The sequence below is a fragment of the Gracilinanus agilis genome, chromosome 4 (genome assembly GCF_016433145.1).
Source record: "Gracilinanus agilis isolate LMUSP501 chromosome 4, AgileGrace, whole genome shotgun sequence".
NCBI classification, from domain to species: domain Eukaryota; kingdom Metazoa; phylum Chordata; class Mammalia; order Didelphimorphia; family Didelphidae; genus Gracilinanus; species Gracilinanus agilis.
In genome coordinates this window covers 354,420,529-354,441,846 of record NC_058133.1, presented here as the reverse complement: position 1 = coordinate 354,441,846, position 21,318 = coordinate 354,420,529, and the positions used below count along the sequence as shown (strand labels likewise).

Below are 21,318 nucleotides of genomic sequence, written 5' to 3'. Positions count from 1 at the left end.
TTTTTTGTTCTTAAATAAAATATCTTTACACCAAGTTATTTGGAATTTAGCTTTCTTTAAAATAATTTCTTTTCTTCTCCTTCTACCCCTTTAAAAATGGAATTCAGTTCCTAGACTTTACCATCTTTGAGGACTGGCCTTTGTCTAGGTTATAGTGTTCGATACCTTTGAAGTACATGTGCTCCTCTGGGGATGGTATTGTAAACTCTGTGACTGCCACATTGTGAATTTAGGTTAGGCTACCCATTGTGTAAACCAAATTCAGTAACCTATGAACTAACCCCAACATTATTTACAACTTTTTATTGAATAACTGTTGAGCACTTTGCTTGTTGGGATATGAAGACACACTCCCTGTTCCTATGGGGCTTTGTCTAGTTGTGAATGTAGTGTATATTCATTCATGAAGCCTTTGACATTTTGAAGGAATAGATTTTAGAGATCCCCAAGAATAGAAGAATTTCGAGTTCCCATAGTAGGTTAAAAGAAACCGAAGGGATAATGATTTAAAGAGTTCTGTTATTCTTTTGACTTTCCCCATTTACAATGCTCTTTATTAAAGTTAATCTCAATAAGATACCAATTTAAGAAAAGTAATTCAATTCATTGAACATTATTTTTAAGGTATGATTTAACAAAAAAATTTAAAAGGCACAGTTTCTGCCCTCAGGGAGCTTAAATCATCTAGTAATAGGTAGTAAGATATATGCAAAAAACTATAATTCCAGCTAAAATATGTGGAAGTCCTTAAATGCCAAGATGAAGAAGTTTGGGCTGAGCCAACAGGTAAAGGGAAGCCATTGCCTTTTTTTTTTTTAAAGTTGATATATATTGTGTTTTTTAGAAAGCTGTCTATGAACAAATATATCTATTGTATTGAAAGGGAAAAGACAAAAACAAAAACTACTAATAATAGCTAGCATATATATGATGTCTACTATGTGGCAGGCACTATGCTAAGCTAGTAATTTAACAGTTGTTAAGTTAATACCTGGATCATGGTTAACCAGCTCAAATATTCAAGTGGATCTGTGATCACAGCAGTTTGGAAGTTTCTCTAAAGATACAAATCAAAAGCCATCCATGCCTCTCTGATCTGTGTGCCTCTTTCCTATGACTGTATTTAACAGATTTCTGGCCTTTCTCCTGGCGTTCTAAAAGTATTAAAGAAGCACTTTGGCCCTCCACCTGTCATTCATTGTCCTCATCGCATAAAAAGCCCATCTCTTCCTATTATGTAATTCCTCGATAACATATTTTACTCCTTTTCTTCAGAGTTCTTCATTTGTTATGCTACAATCTACTCACCTCTACCTGGTGCGTCTCCTTTCCCCGCTGTGTGATATTCATTTGACCCTCTTTGCACCCTGTTGTATTCCTACCTACCAGATATACAACAATGCCTATAGAATGTTAGAATTAAGAAAGAGGAACTGTTGCTTTCATCATAAGCTTGAAATTATTTTTTAAAAAAGCTTTATAATTTCTTGGGCATTATCCAGTCTACTAACAGGTTAATAGTTTTACCTAAAGCATTCTCTCTTCTAGTAGTCTCTTCTGTCACTCTTTGGATTTTAGAATCTGTTAATAGAGTCGCTGTTTCTGCCATGAAGCCAGTAGTCCAGCCTAGATGGAATATTGCATATATGAAAAGAAATGAGATAATGTTGGTGCTAAATGATTATATATGGTCTTGAATTCTAGGTGAAATAAGCAGTTTGGACTTTATGTAAATAGATTTTATTAGCTATTTTTTTAATGGAGACTGTGATATCATATTAACATAAAGCTTCAGGAAGAGGAGACATCTAAATAAAGATGTCCAACAAATAATCAGAAATGTGGGACTGGAGCTGTGACCAAAAAAGGACAAGAACCAGCTTCTTTAAATCTCTACAATGCCTCTTTTTAAAATATATACTTTATTAATATTTCAAAACTGCTCTGTTGTAACAAAGTACCTTAGAAACAAGGTACATCAAGCTTGTGAAAAAATAATTATAATGGCCTTGGTGTGAATTTAAGAAAATCTTTGCTAGGACTTTAACTGTTACTTAATATACCCAAATATTAGTAGAGAAATACGTTCAGTTTGATCCAAGTCATCCCTGTATTAGAGTCACCCTGCTAGTTTATGAAGTATTTATTACTATTCTGCATAGTGATATGTTTGCAAATATAGAGAAATGAGAAACACTAGATACTCATTTGGAAATCAGTGGCAGTGCTTTATAGTCAGACTTCACTAAGAGAAAATTATAGAGACTGATCAAATTGTATTGCCATGAGATCATTCTGGGTTCCATGTTTAAATGATGCCACATGCAGCAAAATTTATTTTGGTCACTTAGGGGCAGCTCATGTTTTTGAGAAGAAAGGAAATAATAGCAACTAGAAAAATAACTTTTTGTTTGTTTGTTTCACAGTGTATCCAGGCTTATTTTTGTGAGGCACATGGGTGGTGTGCTAGCAGTAGCTAACATTAGAGGAGGGGGTGAATATGGAGAGACCTGGCACAAAGGTAAGAACCTTCTCCCTGCCAAAACAAAATGGTGGTCTAATCAAGAATGACATTATGATTTTTTACTTTTTCTTTTTCTAGTCTTACCCCTCCTTCAACCTGCTTTTTGACAAAGAAAATATATACATTTCTGCACATGTAGCAGCACCTGCCCCCTTTTTATTAAGCTAACTTTTCCCACACATACTTTTATAATTAGAATAAACAGTAACTAGGTTTCAGAGCTATTTCTCCAAAATATAACCAAAGTTGTTTTTTTTCAGTGTTGGTTTTTAAAAATATATGCAAGGGGAGAGGGGGCAGCTAGGTGGTTCAGTGAATTGAGAGCCAGACCTAGAAATGGAAGGTCCAGGGTGCAAATTTGGCCTCTGACATTTCCTAGCTATGTGACCCTGGGCAAGTCACTTAATCCCCATTGCCTAGCCCGTATTGCTCTTCTGCCTTGGAACCAAAACACACAGTATTGATTCTAAGACAGAAGGTAAGGGTGTGTGTGTGTGTGTGTGTCTGTCTGTCTGTCTGTCTGTCTGTCTGTACACACACACACACATATATATTTGGAAGGTTTCTTCATAGAAGTGGAAGGTTCCTATGAGTATAGAGCATTGCATATATCAGACTTTTGATGACTTGGTTTATTTTGCTGAACTATTTTTTTCTCCTTTATTCTTTATTATAAGGAATGGTTCTTGGAAACGGAAATATAGGTAAATGTAAGTGATACAAAAACAAAGAATATCAATAAAAATTATTTTTATAACCATGTATGAGATGATTTAAAACCTATAGACCCTTTTGAGTAACAGTAATATAAAGGTTTTTGATTAAGAAACTAGATTTTTTCTTTTCTTTTTTTTTTTTTTTTTTTTTTTTAGTGTTATCTTTATCTTTTTAAGTCATCCTGTGCTAACAGTTTTGAGATAAACAAATTTGGGGGCAACCAGGCAGTTTGGTGGATGGAGAGTCAGGCCTGGAATCTGGAGGACCTGAGTTCAAATTTGGCCTCAGGCACTTCCTAGTTGGTGACTCTGGGCAAGTCATTTACCCCAAACTTGTCTAGTCCTCATCACTCTTCTGCCTAAGGAACTAATATTTAGTATCAATTTTAAGACAGAATGTGAAGGTTTAAAAAAAAAAAAAGATGAATGATTTTTCACCTTGACTCAAGACTTTTGGTCTTATCCTTCTTTGAAATGCCCTTTTTAATCTCAAATTATCCTAACAGTGCTTAGACCAGAGTTAGTCTCTTGTAGCTATTTTGTACAGTGAGATCTATGTGTAGCCAACCCAGCAGGTCAGGACATCTGCTCACTCATCTTCACTTTCCTACTCCTAAATCACAATCTGAAGCAAATCTTCCCCCCCCGGGAGTTGGTTGTTAATTGAATTTTCAAAATGTAATAGTCACTTAAAGATGCCTGCTCCTATACTCTAAGTGATATATCTTAAAACCAAGTAAGTAAGTGAAGCAGATTCATTTCTCCCATGGTTTCTTATTAAAGTCTTAATAACATTTATTTTGATGTGAGGGAAAAAGACTTCTTTAGTTCTTCTGCTTCAACTTTAATTGACTTTCTGCAGGTGGTTCATCTTAGATGTGTGTAATTAGATACATATTTCCTTTTTGTTCATTTCATAGGCAAGTTTGATTTTTTTTTGAGGGTGTGCCTGTGAATTTTGACCTTAACCCAGAAAATAATATCCAGAGTAATACAATAAACTTGTCTCCTCCTCACTTATTAATTCCTCTGATCTTATATTTAAGGAAATGGCTTGCAAATAAAAGCCCTAAACCCCATAAGAGGCATATCATCTGCCCTCTTTATACATTTCCAGTGATATGAACTTTTCAGTGATGTTGAAAATTGTGTTTTGGGCTCAGATGTGTCGATCCCTATATCTAAAACAACTTCTAGAATATCTTGACTTAGATAATTTTCCACCACCTCAAATTGAACAGGCATCAAATCAAACTTATTGTTTTTCCTCTATCTCCCAACTCAAAGATACTACTTCCCTTTCCAATTTTTGCGGCAAAAAAAGTGTGGCATATTGACACAAAAATGCTAGAAAATGTTAACTAGACTAGAGCTACAAAAGCAGCAGTGGAGAAGTGTGGGTGTAGAGCCTCCCATTCATTGTGGTTAGTTGAAATTAACCTAAACTTGAAATTCTGTAAATATGTGTTTAAGTAAAAGATATTGGCAAAAGTATATGTTGTAGTTTTGAAAGGTCTTCACATAAAGAAATGATTGGAGTTGAATATTGTGAGAGAAAATTTTCTCTGAAGTTTTTTGAAGGGTATAGATTGGCAAAGAGCCTCTGAATCAGGAGGTATCTGAAGTTTTTATCCAGAGCAATCCAAACCCCTGAAGAAATAAGGGCACAGGTACTAATAACAAGAATGACTCACATTCCTATTTAGATAAATTATTTACAAAATATTTTTATCCCCAATCCCTCTTTTTGGGTAGGTAATGCAGAATTCTCAACTTGGGCAATATATTAAATAAATTATAAAAATACCCTGATCTTATTCTAAAAGGAAGGATTATTGACAAACCAGGCCTCCCAAATTATGGTGTTATTTTAACAAATGAGAATTCACTAAATCCAGGATTTCTGAACTTTGTGTGTTTGATTTTTGTTTTGTCATTTATATTTGGAAATGATGATGTTTCTCTTTGGAAAATCGCATATTCTTATTTGTCCATCTCCTCTGAGAGGCATCCTGACTGAGTAGATGAGTGAGTTTGGAGTTAGACAACTTGAGTCAGAATCCTGCCTCTGATATTAGCTACATGATCAATCACAACCTTTCAGAAACTTTGTTTTCTCATCTATGATATAAATAATATAATATTGCTACACTCTTTATTTTGCTTGCTTTCTCCCAGACACTAATCTTTCATGTGAACTAGAAATCATTAGACCTGAAAAGTATCAGAGAATCATGGATTTATCAATTAATCAACAAGCATTTCTTAAACACCTACTTTATGTCAACCACTGTGCTAAATCCTGGGAAGCAAAGAATACCAATAGAAAAGTGAAATAATCCTTCCCATTATATATACTAATGAGAAAGATAGTATATTCATATATAAAAATATATATATATATACATATATATATATGTAAACAGTTTAAATTAAGGTCTTTTTTAAGAAGGGACAACATTAGGAGTTGGGTGTCAAACAGTTTAAGACAGTGGCACTAGAGCTAAATTTTAACAGAAACTAGGGATTCTAAGAGATGATATATTTGAGGCAGAGGGAACAAACAATGCTAAGGTTCAGAGATGGGAAATGGAGGATCATGTGTGGAAAAGTGGGTGACCGCCTAAATCACAAGGTACATGGCAAGAGAACTAGAACCTGGGACTTCAGCATTCATCATAAAAGTCCAAACCCTTTTATAACAGAGAAAATAGAGGTCAGTGAACTTCAGAGATTATCTAGTCCAAACCCTTCATTTGGCACATATATGAAGACCAAGCCCTAAAGAAGGGAAATTACCCAGTGTCACGCAGCTGCTTAATATCAGAGTAAGGACTAGAGCTGGTCTCCTATTTCCTTTAGTCCAGTTTTCTTTCTACTGTAAGGTTAAATCTAGGTAAATGTGACAAAATTTCCAGTCATGTGTTTTAGTGATTATTTAGTAAACTTTTAAATGCAATGTTTGTTGTAAGGACAATAGCTAAAAATCTTTAGAATTGTAATGCAATAATAACCAGCCATAATTCCAGAGGACTGATGAAGCATTCTATCTACCAGAGAGGAGTGATGGATTCTCAGGGTATACGTTTTCTGACACAATTATTGTGGGAATTTATTTTGATCATCTTTGTATATTTTTGACACAAGTTTTGTTTTGTTTTGTTTTCAATTAAGGAGGGTCATTCTCTCCCCCACCCCCCCAAAAAAAAAGAAAAAGGAAAGAATATCTATCATTGAAACATTTTTTAAATGCACAGAAGAGAACAGAAGGAAGGCCAGAAGGTATCATAGACAAGTAGGACAGTTTTGAAAGTTACATACTGAACTAATGTTATATTTATATCATTATAGATATATAATTTTATATTATACTTATATACATTATATTATATATAACTAAGTAATAGAAATACATAGCTTTATGTATAGTCTTTTTCTATTCTACTGCCTATTTGGAAACTTTAAATTTTTTTTATATCCTTTTAAAAATGGAAATGTAATGTTCTTTTAAATTGTAGTGAATTACATTGCACATTGAAAAGGTTTTCTATAAATTTTCACATGCTATTAAGTTAATTCTTGGGTGGGGTTATCAATGAGCTTTATAACAGAATTTGTCATGCAAGGCCATTTAGTAAAAGTTATAACCCACTTGTTCTATAATGCAAGCATTTGTTACTTAGGATGCAAGAAAACAATCGGGCTGGGAGGTACCAAATTATCTTACGATTTTCTTGAGCTGAAAAATTGTTCTACTTCTTTGTGAGTTTCTTTTGACTGCATGATAGTATTTTAAGTTTTATAGAGTGAACTCCCATATCTCCCCTGCTTTTGGTATGTTGTAGGTGGTATCCTGGGCAATAAGCAAAACTGTTTCGATGACTTTCAATGTGCTGCTGAGTATCTTATAAAGGAAGGTTATACTTCGCCAAAGAGATTGACTATTAATGGAGGCTCAAATGGAGGACTTTTAGTGGGTAAGATTTATATTTTAATGCATCATACTTGCTTTTTAATTACTTAAGAGTGCTCAGAGAATCTTATCTGTGGACACTCCTCAGATTATCCTAGTCAGTAGAGAGCAGAAACATAGATAATTTAAGGTGGCAAACAATGAAAGAACATCCATAGTATTTTGGATTTTATATATTAAGAAAAATGTTTTTGTAAGCATTTATTCAGCATCTACTATATGCCCCTCACTAAACAGGCATTTGAGATATGAAGGAAAAGCATGTCCAGTATTCATTAAACTATATCACTCCCTTTCCAAAAATTAGCATGTGTGAAACTTCAATGTGACCTTTAATTGGTATTAACTTTTCAATGTATACTGAAAATCTTAGAATGTAAGAACTGAGAAGGGTATTTTAGAAATAATTGTCAAATTGTTCTTATTAGTTGGGATCAGAGCCTGTGCTCTAGAAGCCAGCTTGATTTTATCATAAGATGTTAAAGCTAAAATAGAATTTAGAAATCTTGTCCAACCCACCTTTTTAAAAATAAAATAAAATAAAGTAAGGACACAGACCCAGAAAGTAAAGCTATCTGCCTAAGATCACACAGCTATTTTGGTGGCAGAGCCAAGAACCCTTTATTCCATCTATTCAAATGTTCCCATTTCTATACTTAAGTCTTAAAAATGCACCATTCCCACAAAGTATTTTTCATTTAAAATCCTTTCCATACTTCAATCTCCTAATATTAACATAATGAAAGTTGTCTCATTTTAGAGGCATTATATTCAAGTGTGACCTATTTTTAGATCAGTAAGGTATATAAAAATGCAAATGACACAAAGCATATTGCAATTTTTACCTATGTGAGTAAATACTCTTCCTATGATTGAGTGCCACAGTTTGCCATGGACACTATTTGAAAGGCAGCTGTCCTGGGAGCCAGAAAAATCTGGATTCAAGTGCTACCTCTGATAGGTACTTGCTGTGTGAACCTGGGCAATCTCTCCAGTTGGAGGGGAGGTACATCAGTAGGTGAAGTTTCTTCATCCAGGCATTCCATATAGCAGTGAAATCACAAGTCCAGTCTCATCCCTATTATATGTTTCAATAGGTAATTAATGATCTTGAATTGATATTAATGAAATTCTTCACTTTTTACAAGAAAACCTTTTGAGGGGGCAGCTAGATAGCATAGTAGATAGAGCACCATGCCTAGAGTCAGGAGGGCCTGGGTTCAGATCTGGTTTCAAACATTTCTTAGTTGACCCTGGGCAAGTCACTTAACCCCTATTACCTAGCCCTTGCCATTCTTCTCTCTTAGAATTGATATGGTAAAGGTTTAAAACTAAATAAAAGTTTTTGAGTAATTCTACATAGAACCATCATATAAGTCACCCTATTTTAAGAATCTTGCCCAATTTCTCCTCAAATTCATCTACAACTTTCTTATATCAGTTCCTTTAATATTCTGCTATATGCTTAATTGATTCATTAAAATGTACTTTTTTCAGTTTTCTCTGACTGCTTTGGTCCTAAAATGGTTTGAATACCTTAAAAAACAATCAACATTTCTTTTCTTTCTTTCTTTTTTTTTTTTTTTTTTTTTTTTGGTGTTATTTCTAGAAGATGTCATAAGTCTTCATGGAAATGACCAACTTTGGCCTCTTCAGCAACAGTGGTTTACTATGTTTAGTATTACTGTGAACAATTTGCCTTGGATTAGAACAAATATCATGCTGTCATTTTTTAGGTTATATCTCACTATTGCATTTCTCATCCTTTTATTGACTTTGAGAGCTACTCCATTTCTTCTAAGGGATTCTTGCCTACAGTAGTATGTGCAATAGTCATTTGAATTAAATTTACCCATTTCCATAATTTAAGTTAATTGGCACTCAGAATGTTGATGTTTAATCTTTCCATCTCCTGTTTGACCACATCCAGCTTACCTTGGTTCATAGATCTTACACTCTACATTTCTGTAAAGTATTATTCTTTATAATACTGGACTTTCTTTTCATCAACAGAAAAGCCTCAGCTACTGAGCTTCCTTTTGGCTTTGGCCCAGCTGCTTCTTTAGTGTGTGTGTATAGACATACACACATACATGCACACACACACACAATTTAACTATATTAATATACTTTAGGTACTTATACCTGTCCTCTGCTCTTTTCCAGATGGCTTTTACACAACCGCTTCTTTTGTATATATACATATACTATATATACTTTAGGTACTTATTTCTCTACTAGCATATTGCATGCCTTCCAACCTGAGGGGCTTATCTTCCAATGTCATCTCTTTAATCATTTTGATACTCCATTGGGTTGTCTTGGCACAGATACTGGAGTGGTTTGCCATTTCCTTCTCCAATGGATCACCTTCTGTCAGAACTCTTTACTGTGACCTGTCCATCTTAGGTAACCCTGCACATCATGGCTCATAGTTTCAGTGAGCTACACAAGCTCCTCTATTACAAGAAGGCAGTGATTCATGTGGCAAGCCTTCAAAGAGATGGGACTCCAGATCATCTTACTTATCTCCTGATGAACCTGTAGGTCAGGAAGCAACAATTTGCACCAAACATGGAACAACTGATTGATTTGAGATTGGAAAGGGAGTACAGCAAGGCTATATATTGCCACCTTATTTAATTTATATACAGTGAACATCAAGCAAAATGCCAGGCTGGGTGAATCAAAAGCTAGAATTTAGGTTGCAGGAAAAATAACAATCTCAGATGTGCAGATCATGCCACTTTGATGGCAGAAGGTGAAGACAAATTAAGAAGCCTCTTGATGGTCGTGAAAGAGGAGAATATAAAAGTTGGCTTTAAGTGTAACATTTTAAAAAGTAGCTTGGCAATTAGTCCCTTCACTTCCTGGCAAATAGAGTGAGAAGAAATGGAAGCAGTAGCAAATTTTATATTCTCTGGCTCAAAGATGATTGCAGATGGTGACTGTAGCCATGAAATTAAAAAGACATGTATGCCTGTAAGAGTTGGACTATAAGGAAAGCTGAGTGCCACAAAATTGACACTTTCAAATTGTGATGCTAGAGAATACTTTTGAGAGACTATTGGACAGCAGAGATCAAATCAGTCATTACATAAAGAAATTAATTCAGATTGGAAGGTCAAATACTGAAGCCTAAGCTTAAATACTTTGTGTCATGAGAAACTGATAGGGATAAATTGAAGGCTAAAGGAAAAGGATAGCACAGGATGAGATGGATAGATAGTGTCATGGAAACAGTGAACATGAACTTGGACAGATATTGTGATATAGTGAGTATGCAATGGTCTGTAAGGTTATGATGAGTCAGAAATGACTGAATAACTGGACAACAACAACCCTCTTTGAAATTTGTAGACAATATTTGGTATGGAAAGTGTCTACAAATCAAGTCTAAGTGTACCTAGCATAAAATGTTCTATGTTGAGTCAAGGCTTTCCCACCTGATGCTATTTCTTTCTTTGAATCCCATATCCCTTCCATTGTTATTGGCTTTCACACAATCCTACTTTTTCTCATTGTCAAATATTAGCTAAAGATTGCTCTATTTCTTTACATAGCCTTCAGCTCTCTTCTTACATGTGGCCAATTTCCTCACTAAAAGAAATAGCTTTCTGAGTACTCACATAAAGCAGAAGAGAAAGAATAAAAACTGGAAGAATGAGAAGAAAGAATATGATATAGGGAAAATAGTACAACAAAAGGATGGCTGGCAAGAGAAAATTGGAGGTTGCATTAAAAGCAGAGTCATTTATTATGAGAAGTAACAGTGACTAGACAAGAAGTAAGGAATCAATCAGCAAGTTTTCCACAGCATGGAATGATCCATTGGAGAAAGAACACTGGGCCTAAGTAGATCTGAGGTCTGCCTAGCTTATCCTCTAGCTAGTTGTATGAACTTTGGTAAGTAATGCTATTTCCTGGTCTGGGTTACCTAATTTATAAAATGAGTGGATTAGACAGGATAATCTGAAGTCTCTTTCAGCTTTAAATTTCTTTGAGTTCCCACAAGGGGTCATATTCATGGCCATCAGCCTCTGGTTTGCATTTAATTGTTTTTAAGTAATTATTATGTAACTTGAGATTCAATCTGTCATTCTGTTTTCTTTTTTTAGCTGCTTGTGCAAATCAACGCCCTGACCTCTTCGGTTGTGTCATTGCCCAAGTTGGAGTAATGGACATGCTAAAGTTTCATAAGTATACCATTGGCCATGCCTGGACCACTGACTATGGTTGTTCTGATAGCAAAGAACACTTTGAATGGCTTAGCAAGTAAGATACTTAAGTCTCATTTATTACCTATTGGCTAATACTTTGATTTGTATCGTTTTGAAGTTAGTTTTACTTTAATAGCCTTTTAAAAAATGAATGTTTTATTTATGCTTTTTAAAATGTTGCCTTTGCTTCCCAAAAACCACACCCTCCCCTGCCTTAGCACTCCTTCCCCCAACAGAGCACTTCTTTGGTTTTTCCTGACAAAGTATGCTTTATCCTTTACCTAGTCTGTCCTCTGCCTTTCTGCCAAGAAAAGAGAAATAAGTTTTACCATTAGTCTTTGGAGTTGATGGGTCACAGCACTTAATAGGTTTTTTTTTTCACATAGTGTTTATTTACACAGTTTATTGTATGCATTTTCCTTAACCCTCAGTTTTGAGGAGAAAATTCATCCCTATGTTTTAGGAAGACTAGATATTTTAGTGCTAAAATAAGAACAAAGGTATTTACCTTTATAAACTATTTACCTTATAAATATAATAGATCATAGCAGTGTTCTGGTATTCATCTTCCTAATAATCTTCTCTAGACTTGTAGGAAACATTGCTAATATTTTCTTCTTTCGTCTTCCCATTTCACAATGTAAAATAATAGAATAAATGAATTCCTGATAGGAGTAAAAGCATAAAGGCTCATGCTCTTTATCTGCCTCGCGTTCATATGACTTCTCCAAAACCACCAAAAAGCAGAAAGATAATCTTGTATGCCTGTTCCTTAAAAAGAAAATCACCCTAGTTTGCCTTAGATATAGAAGTACATACATATATATATGTCAGTCAAACATATATTAAGCACCTGCCCTGTGCTAGACTGTGCTAAGCCCCAGAGATACAAAAAGAAGTATAAGTTAGCTCCTACACTCAAGGAGCTCACATTCTTATGGTGGTGGAGACAATAAGCAAACAAATGTGTTCAAACAAGCTGTCTAAGAAAGATAGGAAATAATTGACAGAGAGGATGCAGTAGAATCAAGTGATTGAGAAAAACTTCCTATAGAAATTGAATTTTTAGTTGAGTCTTAAAGGAAACTAGGAGGCAGAAATAAAGAACATTCCAGGGTTAGGAGATAGCCAGAGAAAACATAGAATTGGAGTCTTGTTCATGGAAGAGCCAGGAAATCATTGTCACTGGATGAAAAAGTCTATGGTGGTGGGTAAAGGCAGACTGGAAAGATAGAGGGGAAAGTAGGAAAGGACTTTGTTTGAATGTTAAATAGGGGTTTTTTTGTATTTGTTCCTGGGAGGGCTAGGGAACCACTGGAATTTATTGAGTAGGAGAGTGATGTGGTTTGACCTGTGCTTTAGGAAAATCACTTTGATGGCTGAATTGAGGATGAATTAGAGAAGGAAGAAACTTGAAGCTGGCAGACTTCTATCAGATTACCACAGTAGTCAGGTGTGAGATGCAGGCCTATACCAGGGTGGTGACTATATAAACTAAAGCAAAGAGAAAGGAAAACAGTAAAACTGAAATGGTAATGAAAAGCCAAATACAACTTAATCCTAATGACTACCTCAAAGAAGAAATGAGGAGAGGCCTCTCTTTTCTCTCATTGGAGAAGTAGGGGACAATTTATGATGCTATATGCACTGCCAGACATGGTAGCTATGTTGATTGATTTTGCTTAAAAATTGTTTATTAGAAGGGAAGGCTTACTATCATAGGGAAAGGTGGTATATTGTGGGAGGAAATGAAGCAAAAACTAAATTGTAAAGAATAAGCATGACTGGTATTTGCAAAAAGACCTTGTATAACATCTCCCAACAACCCCACCCTCCCTAGTCAATCAACATTTATTAAGTATACTGGCCCCTTCCGTGTACAAGGCCCCAAGCCTGGTACTGGGGATACAAAGAACAAAAACAAACAAAAAACAATCTCTTCCCACAAAGAGTTTACATTCAACTGTAATTCTAACTTGAATTTGAAGTCATTTGCTTTTATGTCATTTTCAGGGACTCTAAGATGTTTCATTTGACATTGGGAGCCTACAAAAGAGAAAATCATATTAGAGGGGGGAAATCATAAATTTCTTCCTAAATATTGAGGGCTAAGGAAACAGAGTAGGGAATAGGCAAGGAATATAATTATTTCATTTCTTCCCAAGCTTTTGTGTTAAAAGGTAATTTTTCTTTGATATGCTGCTTTTAGAAAGATTAAAAATTCATCTAGTTCACTCCTCTCAGTTCAATCCATATGCAAAATGAGAAACTGGCAAGCATTCTGTGGAAGCTGTCCAAGCTAAGATGTTTGCCTGCTCATTACTCTTATGTTCAGTCACCTAAAGCATAAACAATTTGAGAAAAAGCATGATCTACCTAGGAAATATCTAAATATAAATAAGTGCTCTAAATTTTACTCTCAGCATCATTTAGGAATTGTATAACCAGGACAAATAGCATTTCCTTTCTGTGCCTTAGCTTTCTCAGTAAACAGTAGTTTCACGTTAAGCAGATATGATTCTTTTTAACCCTTTAAGCAAAGGAATAAGAGAAACAAGCCTCATTTTTAATCATTTGTTTTGCTCTGTGTCCAGCTGGCATACTTAGCATACAGTAGACACTCCATTAATGTGACTGGCTTACAAAAACATGGTAATTATTTTCATCAACTAAAAAATGTTTTATTAATAAGTCCACAGTTGCATAATTGAACTTCTGTTCTCCAGCAGAAAATTATTCAGGTTTTTTTTTTCCATCTGCATGCATTTACTTTTATAGCTACAGGTAGCCTAGTTTTCTAGGTACAGATTATAAGAAAAATATTTTGCATGTTCAGGATTTAGTTTACAGATGCTATGTAAAGAGAAAGAGAGACCTGAAAGCTCTTAAAATTTTGAATTTGTGTTTGTTAATTGTATATCACAAGCTTAATAATAATAATGATAATAGAAATATTTAACACTTTGATTAGAACCTCTTATAAGGGAAAGAAGTTATAAGAAATAGAAGCTAGGCCAGTTTCCCAGTGTATAGTGACATTAGCCCAGAAGTTGACTGGCTCATTTTATGAGATTCCAATCAGCTATTTTACCATTGGCTCTTGACACTTGATGTTTATCAACATTACTTTATTTTTCTTAGTTTATAGATTTTACTACATCAAGGCCATTTATTTTTCCCGAATGCCTAGGAGAGGTATATTATCTAGGTAAAATGGCTAAGCTAAATTATCTAGTTAGGCTAAATTAAAGCCAAAGATAGGAAAGGGTATCACACAGAATTAGAACATTGGGAGGATCCCATCAGCCATCTGTTCATCCCTTAATTTTTTTCCTAGACCCATCACCCTTGCACTGACTATACCCTTCTGTCTTCCCCTATCTCAGTACGTTGGTGAATCAGTTTAACTCTCTACTGTCCTCTATATGAATCCCTTACCACAATGTCCATCTCACCTTGATAAACCCCAACCTTGGATAACTCCCACAATCTTCCCCCTTCCTTTCTATGTACATGCTAGTAAAGGAAGCTGGGAAAATTACAACTGTGTTGATGGAGTTTACTATAAATTTATGTTATATATCTCACTCAATAATAAAATTCAAATCCATCCAATAGTCCAGCATAGTGATTATTCCAATCATTTTCATCTCTTCCTCAAGCCTGCCACAACATTCCCCTCCCTGCATCTTACTGTCTGAGGACCTTGCTTCATATTTTACTGAAAAGTTTGAAGCCATTCACTGAGAATCCTCTTCTGCCCTCCTTCTTGTTATATCATTCATCTTCCCTCACCATTTCTTTTCATTCCTCCTTCCCCAAAAGATGTGGCCCTCTCCTTGACAGAGCAAACCTTTGATTTGATCACTTCTAATCTTCTCCATCAGATTACCTTTGCAATCACCACCACTCTGCAACTTCGGTCTTTCCCTACCTACTGGCTTATATTCTTTGCTGCATATGACCATATCCATATTTTTCTCAATTCTTTAAAAGGAAGGAAGGAAGGAAGGAAGGACTGACCGACCTTCACCTGACCTAACCATTCCTAGTAGTTTAACATTCATTATCTCATTTCTACCTGGTGGCCAAACTCCATGAGGAAGTCATGTATACTTGGTGCCTCTGCTTCCTTTCTTCTCACTTGCTTTTAAAAAAAAAAAAAACAAAAAAACCATTTAACATTCTGTCCTAGTAATAAGACAGAAGAACAGCAAGGACTAGGCAGTTGGGGTTAAGTGACTTGCCTGGGATCACACAGCTAGGAAGTGTCTGAGGTCAAATTTGAATTCAGGACTCACAACTCCAGGCTTGGTGCTTTATCCACTGAGTTTACCTAGCTGCCCTCTCACTTGCTTTTTAATTCTCTAGACCAGGGGTCAGCAACATATGGCTCTCGAGCCATATCTGGCTCCACCTCCTGACCGGCCAGTCTGGGCAGAGCCCCAGGATGTGTCCCAGGGGAACCTTCAGCCCCCACCCCATATTCCAGCGCCTTCTGCCTCCATCCTCTTCCTTCTGCAGGTGTTTATGGCTCTCATGGCCAAAAAGGTTGCCGACCGTTGCTCTAAAGTCTAGCTTCTGATTCCATCATTTAATCGGAAGCTGCCCTCGGCAAAGTTTAATTACCAAATTTAATGACCTTTTCTTAGTCCTCATCCTTCCTGACTTCTCTGTACCCTTTGACATTGTTGGTCATCATCTGGATATTCTCTCCTACTCCTCTTTCCTGTTTGACCAATCCTTCTTAGGATTCCTTGATCTTCGTCTAGGTCACACTCAATAACAATGGGTGTCAGGGGCAGCTGGGTAGCTCAGTGGATTGAGAGTCAGGCCTAGAGACAGGAGGTCCTAGGTTCAAATCCGGCCTCATACACTTCCCAGCTGTGTGACCCTGGGCCAGTCACTTGACCCCCATTGCCCACTTACCACTCTTCCACCTAGGAGCCAATACACAGAACTTAAGGGTTTAAAAAAAAAAATGGGTGTCCCTAAGGCTGTCATGGACTCTAGAATACCAAATTATAATTCTTTTAATGATGTCATCACCTTCTCTGCACAGATGATTCCCAGATGTGTGCCTTTCTCTCCCCTCACTCCCAGCCCCCCCAGCATTAATAGCACTAACTGCCTTTTGTACACTGTAAGAAATAAAATGAATATAAAAGGATAGCTTTAAAAATATGATGGTATTAAAAGATTTATTGGTAGCCATTAGAAAAATGAAGCCACGTGCCTTGCTAGCTTAGGCTGTTTGAAAGACCCACCATTACCTGCAGTCACCTTGCTGCTCCAGGAGGAAAAGAGGAAGTACTAGTCCAGCCACTCAATTTTATCCTCCTATCTATGTCATTATGTAACTGTCTATGTCATCACGCAAGACAGGAAGCCAGTGGGCTCATGGGAAATGTAGTTCAAGGACCCCCCCAAACTTCCAATAATGCATTCTCCCCGTGATCCTCTTGGGGAGACCAGTTTCCCTAAATGGATCATGAAAACATAACTAAATTATAAATCATAGAAATTTTGGGATAGAAGAAAAGAGGACAAAAATCAATGATCCAATGATTTTGCTAGGCACATCAACAAAAAGCCAATTAGGGGGAAGACTCCTTTGGCATAAGAATGTATATTCAAAACAAATGCATTCAGTCCCCCACAGTTCAATCAACTGTACCCTAAAGTTCATTCTGGGTCTTCTTGATGCAGTGTAGATCTCTGCAGGCATCTTCATGGTGTCTTCTCCAAACAGGTTCATTGTCTGGATTCTGGGGAGATGGTCGGCAAATTTCTTATCCTAAAATTGCTCTCAAAAGAATTTAAACTTTACGTTATAGATTATAATACATTCATACCTCCCTGAAGTGAATTAATAACACAACCACATTAGATTGGACATCCCACTGAGCTCTCAAACTCAACATATCCAAAACAGAATTTGTCATCTTTCCTCCAAGGCCCTTCCTGCTAACTAACTTTCCTGCTACTGGCAAGAGCACTCACCCAGGCTCACAACTTCAATATCATTCCCTGTGACAGCATGGTCATAGTGACCTTTTCTATCCTATCTCTTTTTTGATTTGTTGTTATGAACTTCACAACATCCCTTCTCTATGTCTTCTCTCTATTCATACAGATACCGTATTTGTCCAGGCCCTTATCACTAAATTTTTCCTACACTATTATAATAGCCTTCTAAATGAGTCTCCCCAACTCAAGTATCTTCCCAGCTCCAATCTGAGCTCCACTCTGCTCCCAAAATGATCCTAAAGCACAGGTCTGACCATGCTACCCCCGACTCAATAAGTATTTGTTCAGGATCAAATATAAACTCCTCTGTTAAGACATTCAAAGCTCTTTATAGCTTTCTCTCTTATACTTTTGTCCCACATACTCTGCAGTCCAGTTATGCTGACTTATTTGATGTTCCACACACAGAACCCTTTTATCAATTCCCTACATTTGTGTCGGTTATATTCCCCATTACTGTCATGTTCTCCTCCTTCCTCACTTCTCTTTTATTTACTAGCTTCCTTCAAGATTTAGCTAAATAGCTTCTAAACAAAGTTTTTCCTGGTTCCCTACACCAACACCTCTAGTCCCTTCTTTCTGAGTTTATCTTCTATTTACACTGTATATATCTTCTCTGGGTATATTTATTTGCCTGGTGTATTCTCCACTAAAATATGAATGCCTTGAGAACAAGGACTTTAATTGTTTGTTTTGGGTTTTTACCCCCTTTTTTGTATCCTTGGTGCTTAACATAATGTCTGGCACACAGCATTTAGTAAATGTTTGATGACTGATAAAGGTTTGATAACAAAGATATAGAGGGAACTGATTCAAAGATAGAATAGAAAGTTATTCTGAATAGATAAATGGTAAAAAAAAAAACAAAAACGATAGGAATTCAAGGAAAGAAATCCAAGCTACCAACAACCATATTAAAAAAACTTTCCAATACACTAATAATAAGAGAAATACAATTTAAAACAATTCTGAGATTCTACTTTACACCCAGTAGATTGACAGTGATGACCAAAAAAGGAAGATGACAATTGAAGTGTAGGAAAAGGGCTGTAGTAAAAAATAAAAATAAAAAATAACATACCAATCAGCCATTCTGGAAAGTAATTTGGAACAAAACTCAAAAAAGTCACTTACCTATGCATCAACAGTATAACTCCAAAGCAAATACCCGCAAAGGGTTCAGGAGAAAAAAAAAAAGAAAGTGCTGATATTTACCAAAATATTCATAACAACATTTTGTCACAAACTAAAGGAATATCTATCATTAGGAAATAATAAATTATGGTCTATTAATATAATGGAATGTTGTTGGTAGAAGGATATGGTAAAAGGGATAAGTTTAGCGAAACCTAGAAAGACCTGTATGAACTCATGCAGAGTGAAATAAGCAAAACTCAGAGAACATTCCTGGAATAGTGTACTGATATAATCACAACGACACTGTAAAGGAAAAAACATCCTTTAAAGACTGAAGAATTCTGATCAGTTTTATACAGTAGTCACCCAGAAGTCCAGAGCACTGGTGACGAACCATGCTCCTCACTTTTCAACAGCCACAGTTGCAAAATGAGACATCCATTTTGGATTTTGCCAATATCTGCATTCATTTTGCAGCCTATGATTATTTGTTATGCAAAAAAGTTGTATATTTGTTTAAGGGTAGTGATGCAAAAAAGCGAAGAAACAAAAGTCATTGGTGGTGGTGGTGGTGGGGTGTTATATGCTCAAAAAAGAACAGGATGGAGTTCATGGGACAATAAAACAACTAACATACATTAAATGTGTATTTAAACAAGGTGTAATAGAGAATTACAGTTTCATATTAAAAACATCTTTTTCTGTTCTTTACAAATTGAAATGATGTTTTAGTCTTTGTCAAGTTCAGAATAACAACAATAAAAAAAAATTGAAATAAAAATGTCCTAGGGGAAAAATGAACTTAGAGCAAAATTTAAAGAAATAGGATAGATACTACATTTTCTACTGATTTTTTAAATTGGTTTTTCTCCCTCTAAAAACACTTGTCTGCAGCTTAGGCTTCAGAAGTTGCTTAGGGTGCTGAGAGGTTACATGACTTGGCCACATGAACCCACTGTCAAAAATAACATTGTAACCCAAGCCTTCTTGACTCCTTGGCTGGTCCTCATCCACTAAACAGGCTGCTTCTCCTGAGTGTCATTTATCACCAAGCTTAATTACAGCACTTTTTCTCTAACATTCTGGTAATGGTTATCCACACAGTTTAAGGTCAACTTTGGCAGCAAAAGACTATCTCTGTATTTTGTAGTTAAATACCAGCAGCTTTTCTCTGATTCAGTCACAGGCAATCTATTTACCTTGATTGACTGTGAGAACTAATTATGGCGACAACCTTGCCATTTCCTCTGGCTCCTGTGTGAATTGAAATTTAAATACTGTTGTTCCCTTAGCAATGGTTTGTGTCACAACAACTTTTACAAATAGCCTTCCGATATAGCCTGTCTTCACTAGGGAGCTCTATACAATTGACTTTCAGAAGAGTTTAAATCACTTTTAGAACAAAATATTTCCAAACCATTTTTAATCAGAAATCCTAAAGTCTTAAGCATTTTTGTTTAAAGCCAGTCATTATGAAGAGCTAGAGACTGTCTGATTTTATTTGTAAATAAGTTAGGAACATTTTCTTCAACTTGAGTCTTAGAACTGAAAATCTACAAAATCAGTTCTTAACTCTCTAAATTATTATTTTTTTTAGTTCCTTAGAATATCTATTGATATGTAGTACTTCCAACTAAATGTTTTGAAAGAAATGAAATGACAACAAAAACATATCAATTAAACCAACTGATTACAAGTTGATCGTTTTTTTATACACAAGCCAATAGACTAGACTGATGTCCTAGACACATGAAATTTTGAATAATTTCCCTTATTTCTTAAAAGTAATTATTTTAAAAATCATTACTAGATGTTCATATTTCTAGCTTCATAGTACTTGACAGTGTCTTCTAAGGGAAGCAGCCTGGTGAACAGCTCATTGATTTAGTCAGAAGACCCAGGCCAAAGTCCCAGCCCTGCTGCTCAATTGTATATGGCTTTGTGCAAATTCCTCTAAGCCTCAGTTTCCTCAGCTTCACTGTCTACCTTATTGTATAGTTATAAGGATTAAATAAGGTAACACAATGCTTTTTTAAGCTTTTTTACATGTAAAACACATGTAAAACCTGTAATAAATGCCAATCAATGTTAAAAACGAACTTATAAGAGAAAAAGATTTAATTGAATTTAATAGTATCTTTTTTTATCTGTTTCATGAAATCTTCCTGAACCTAAATTTTCTTATATTCAAAAGGACATAGAAGGTCAAAATATATGACCTCCTGTCAAGCCAAGTCAACAGGCATTTATTTATTAAGCTCTTTTTATATGCCAGGCTCTGTGCAAAGTGCTTAGCAGAACAATCCCTTCCCTCATGGAGCCCACAGTCCAATGGGGGAGGCTACAACCATGTACAAACATGACATAGACAAGATAACCTGAATATGATTTCAGAAGGAAGACAACCACTTAGAAAGCCCTGGGAAAGGCTTCCTACAAAAGGTGGGTTATTAATTGGGTCTTGAAGGAAGCCAGAAGGCAGAAGTAAGGAGGGAGATAAAAACAAGAAGAGGGAAAGCAGTGAAAATGCACAATCAGGAGATGGAGTTTTATTTAAAGAACAGCAAATGAGGCCTTTAATCCTGTAAGATAAAAGTGTCATAAATAGTAGAGAGGTATGCTAGGATGCGAGTGCCCAGCTGTATTCTTTAGAAGACCACTTGTGTTACAGCTGCTTATAGTATGTACATCCTTTAACACAGCAGAAAATTGCTTTCC

The 21,318-nt window shown here is 35.7% G+C and overlaps 1 protein-coding gene across 1 annotated transcript in view; it reads left to right on the top strand.

Moving 5' to 3' along the window:
- The window catches only part of LOC123247663 (prolyl endopeptidase), a 162,640-nt gene that overhangs the window by 139,490 nt on the left and 1,832 nt on the right, over positions 1-21,318 (top strand). The window contains exons 12-14 of the mRNA XM_044676624.1: positions 2,427-2,521; positions 7,086-7,217; positions 11,332-11,488. Of these exons, the coding sequence (XP_044532559.1) occupies positions 2,427-2,521; positions 7,086-7,217; positions 11,332-11,488 (384 nt within the window). The remainder of the gene's footprint in view (positions 1-2,426; positions 2,522-7,085; positions 7,218-11,331; positions 11,489-21,318) is intronic.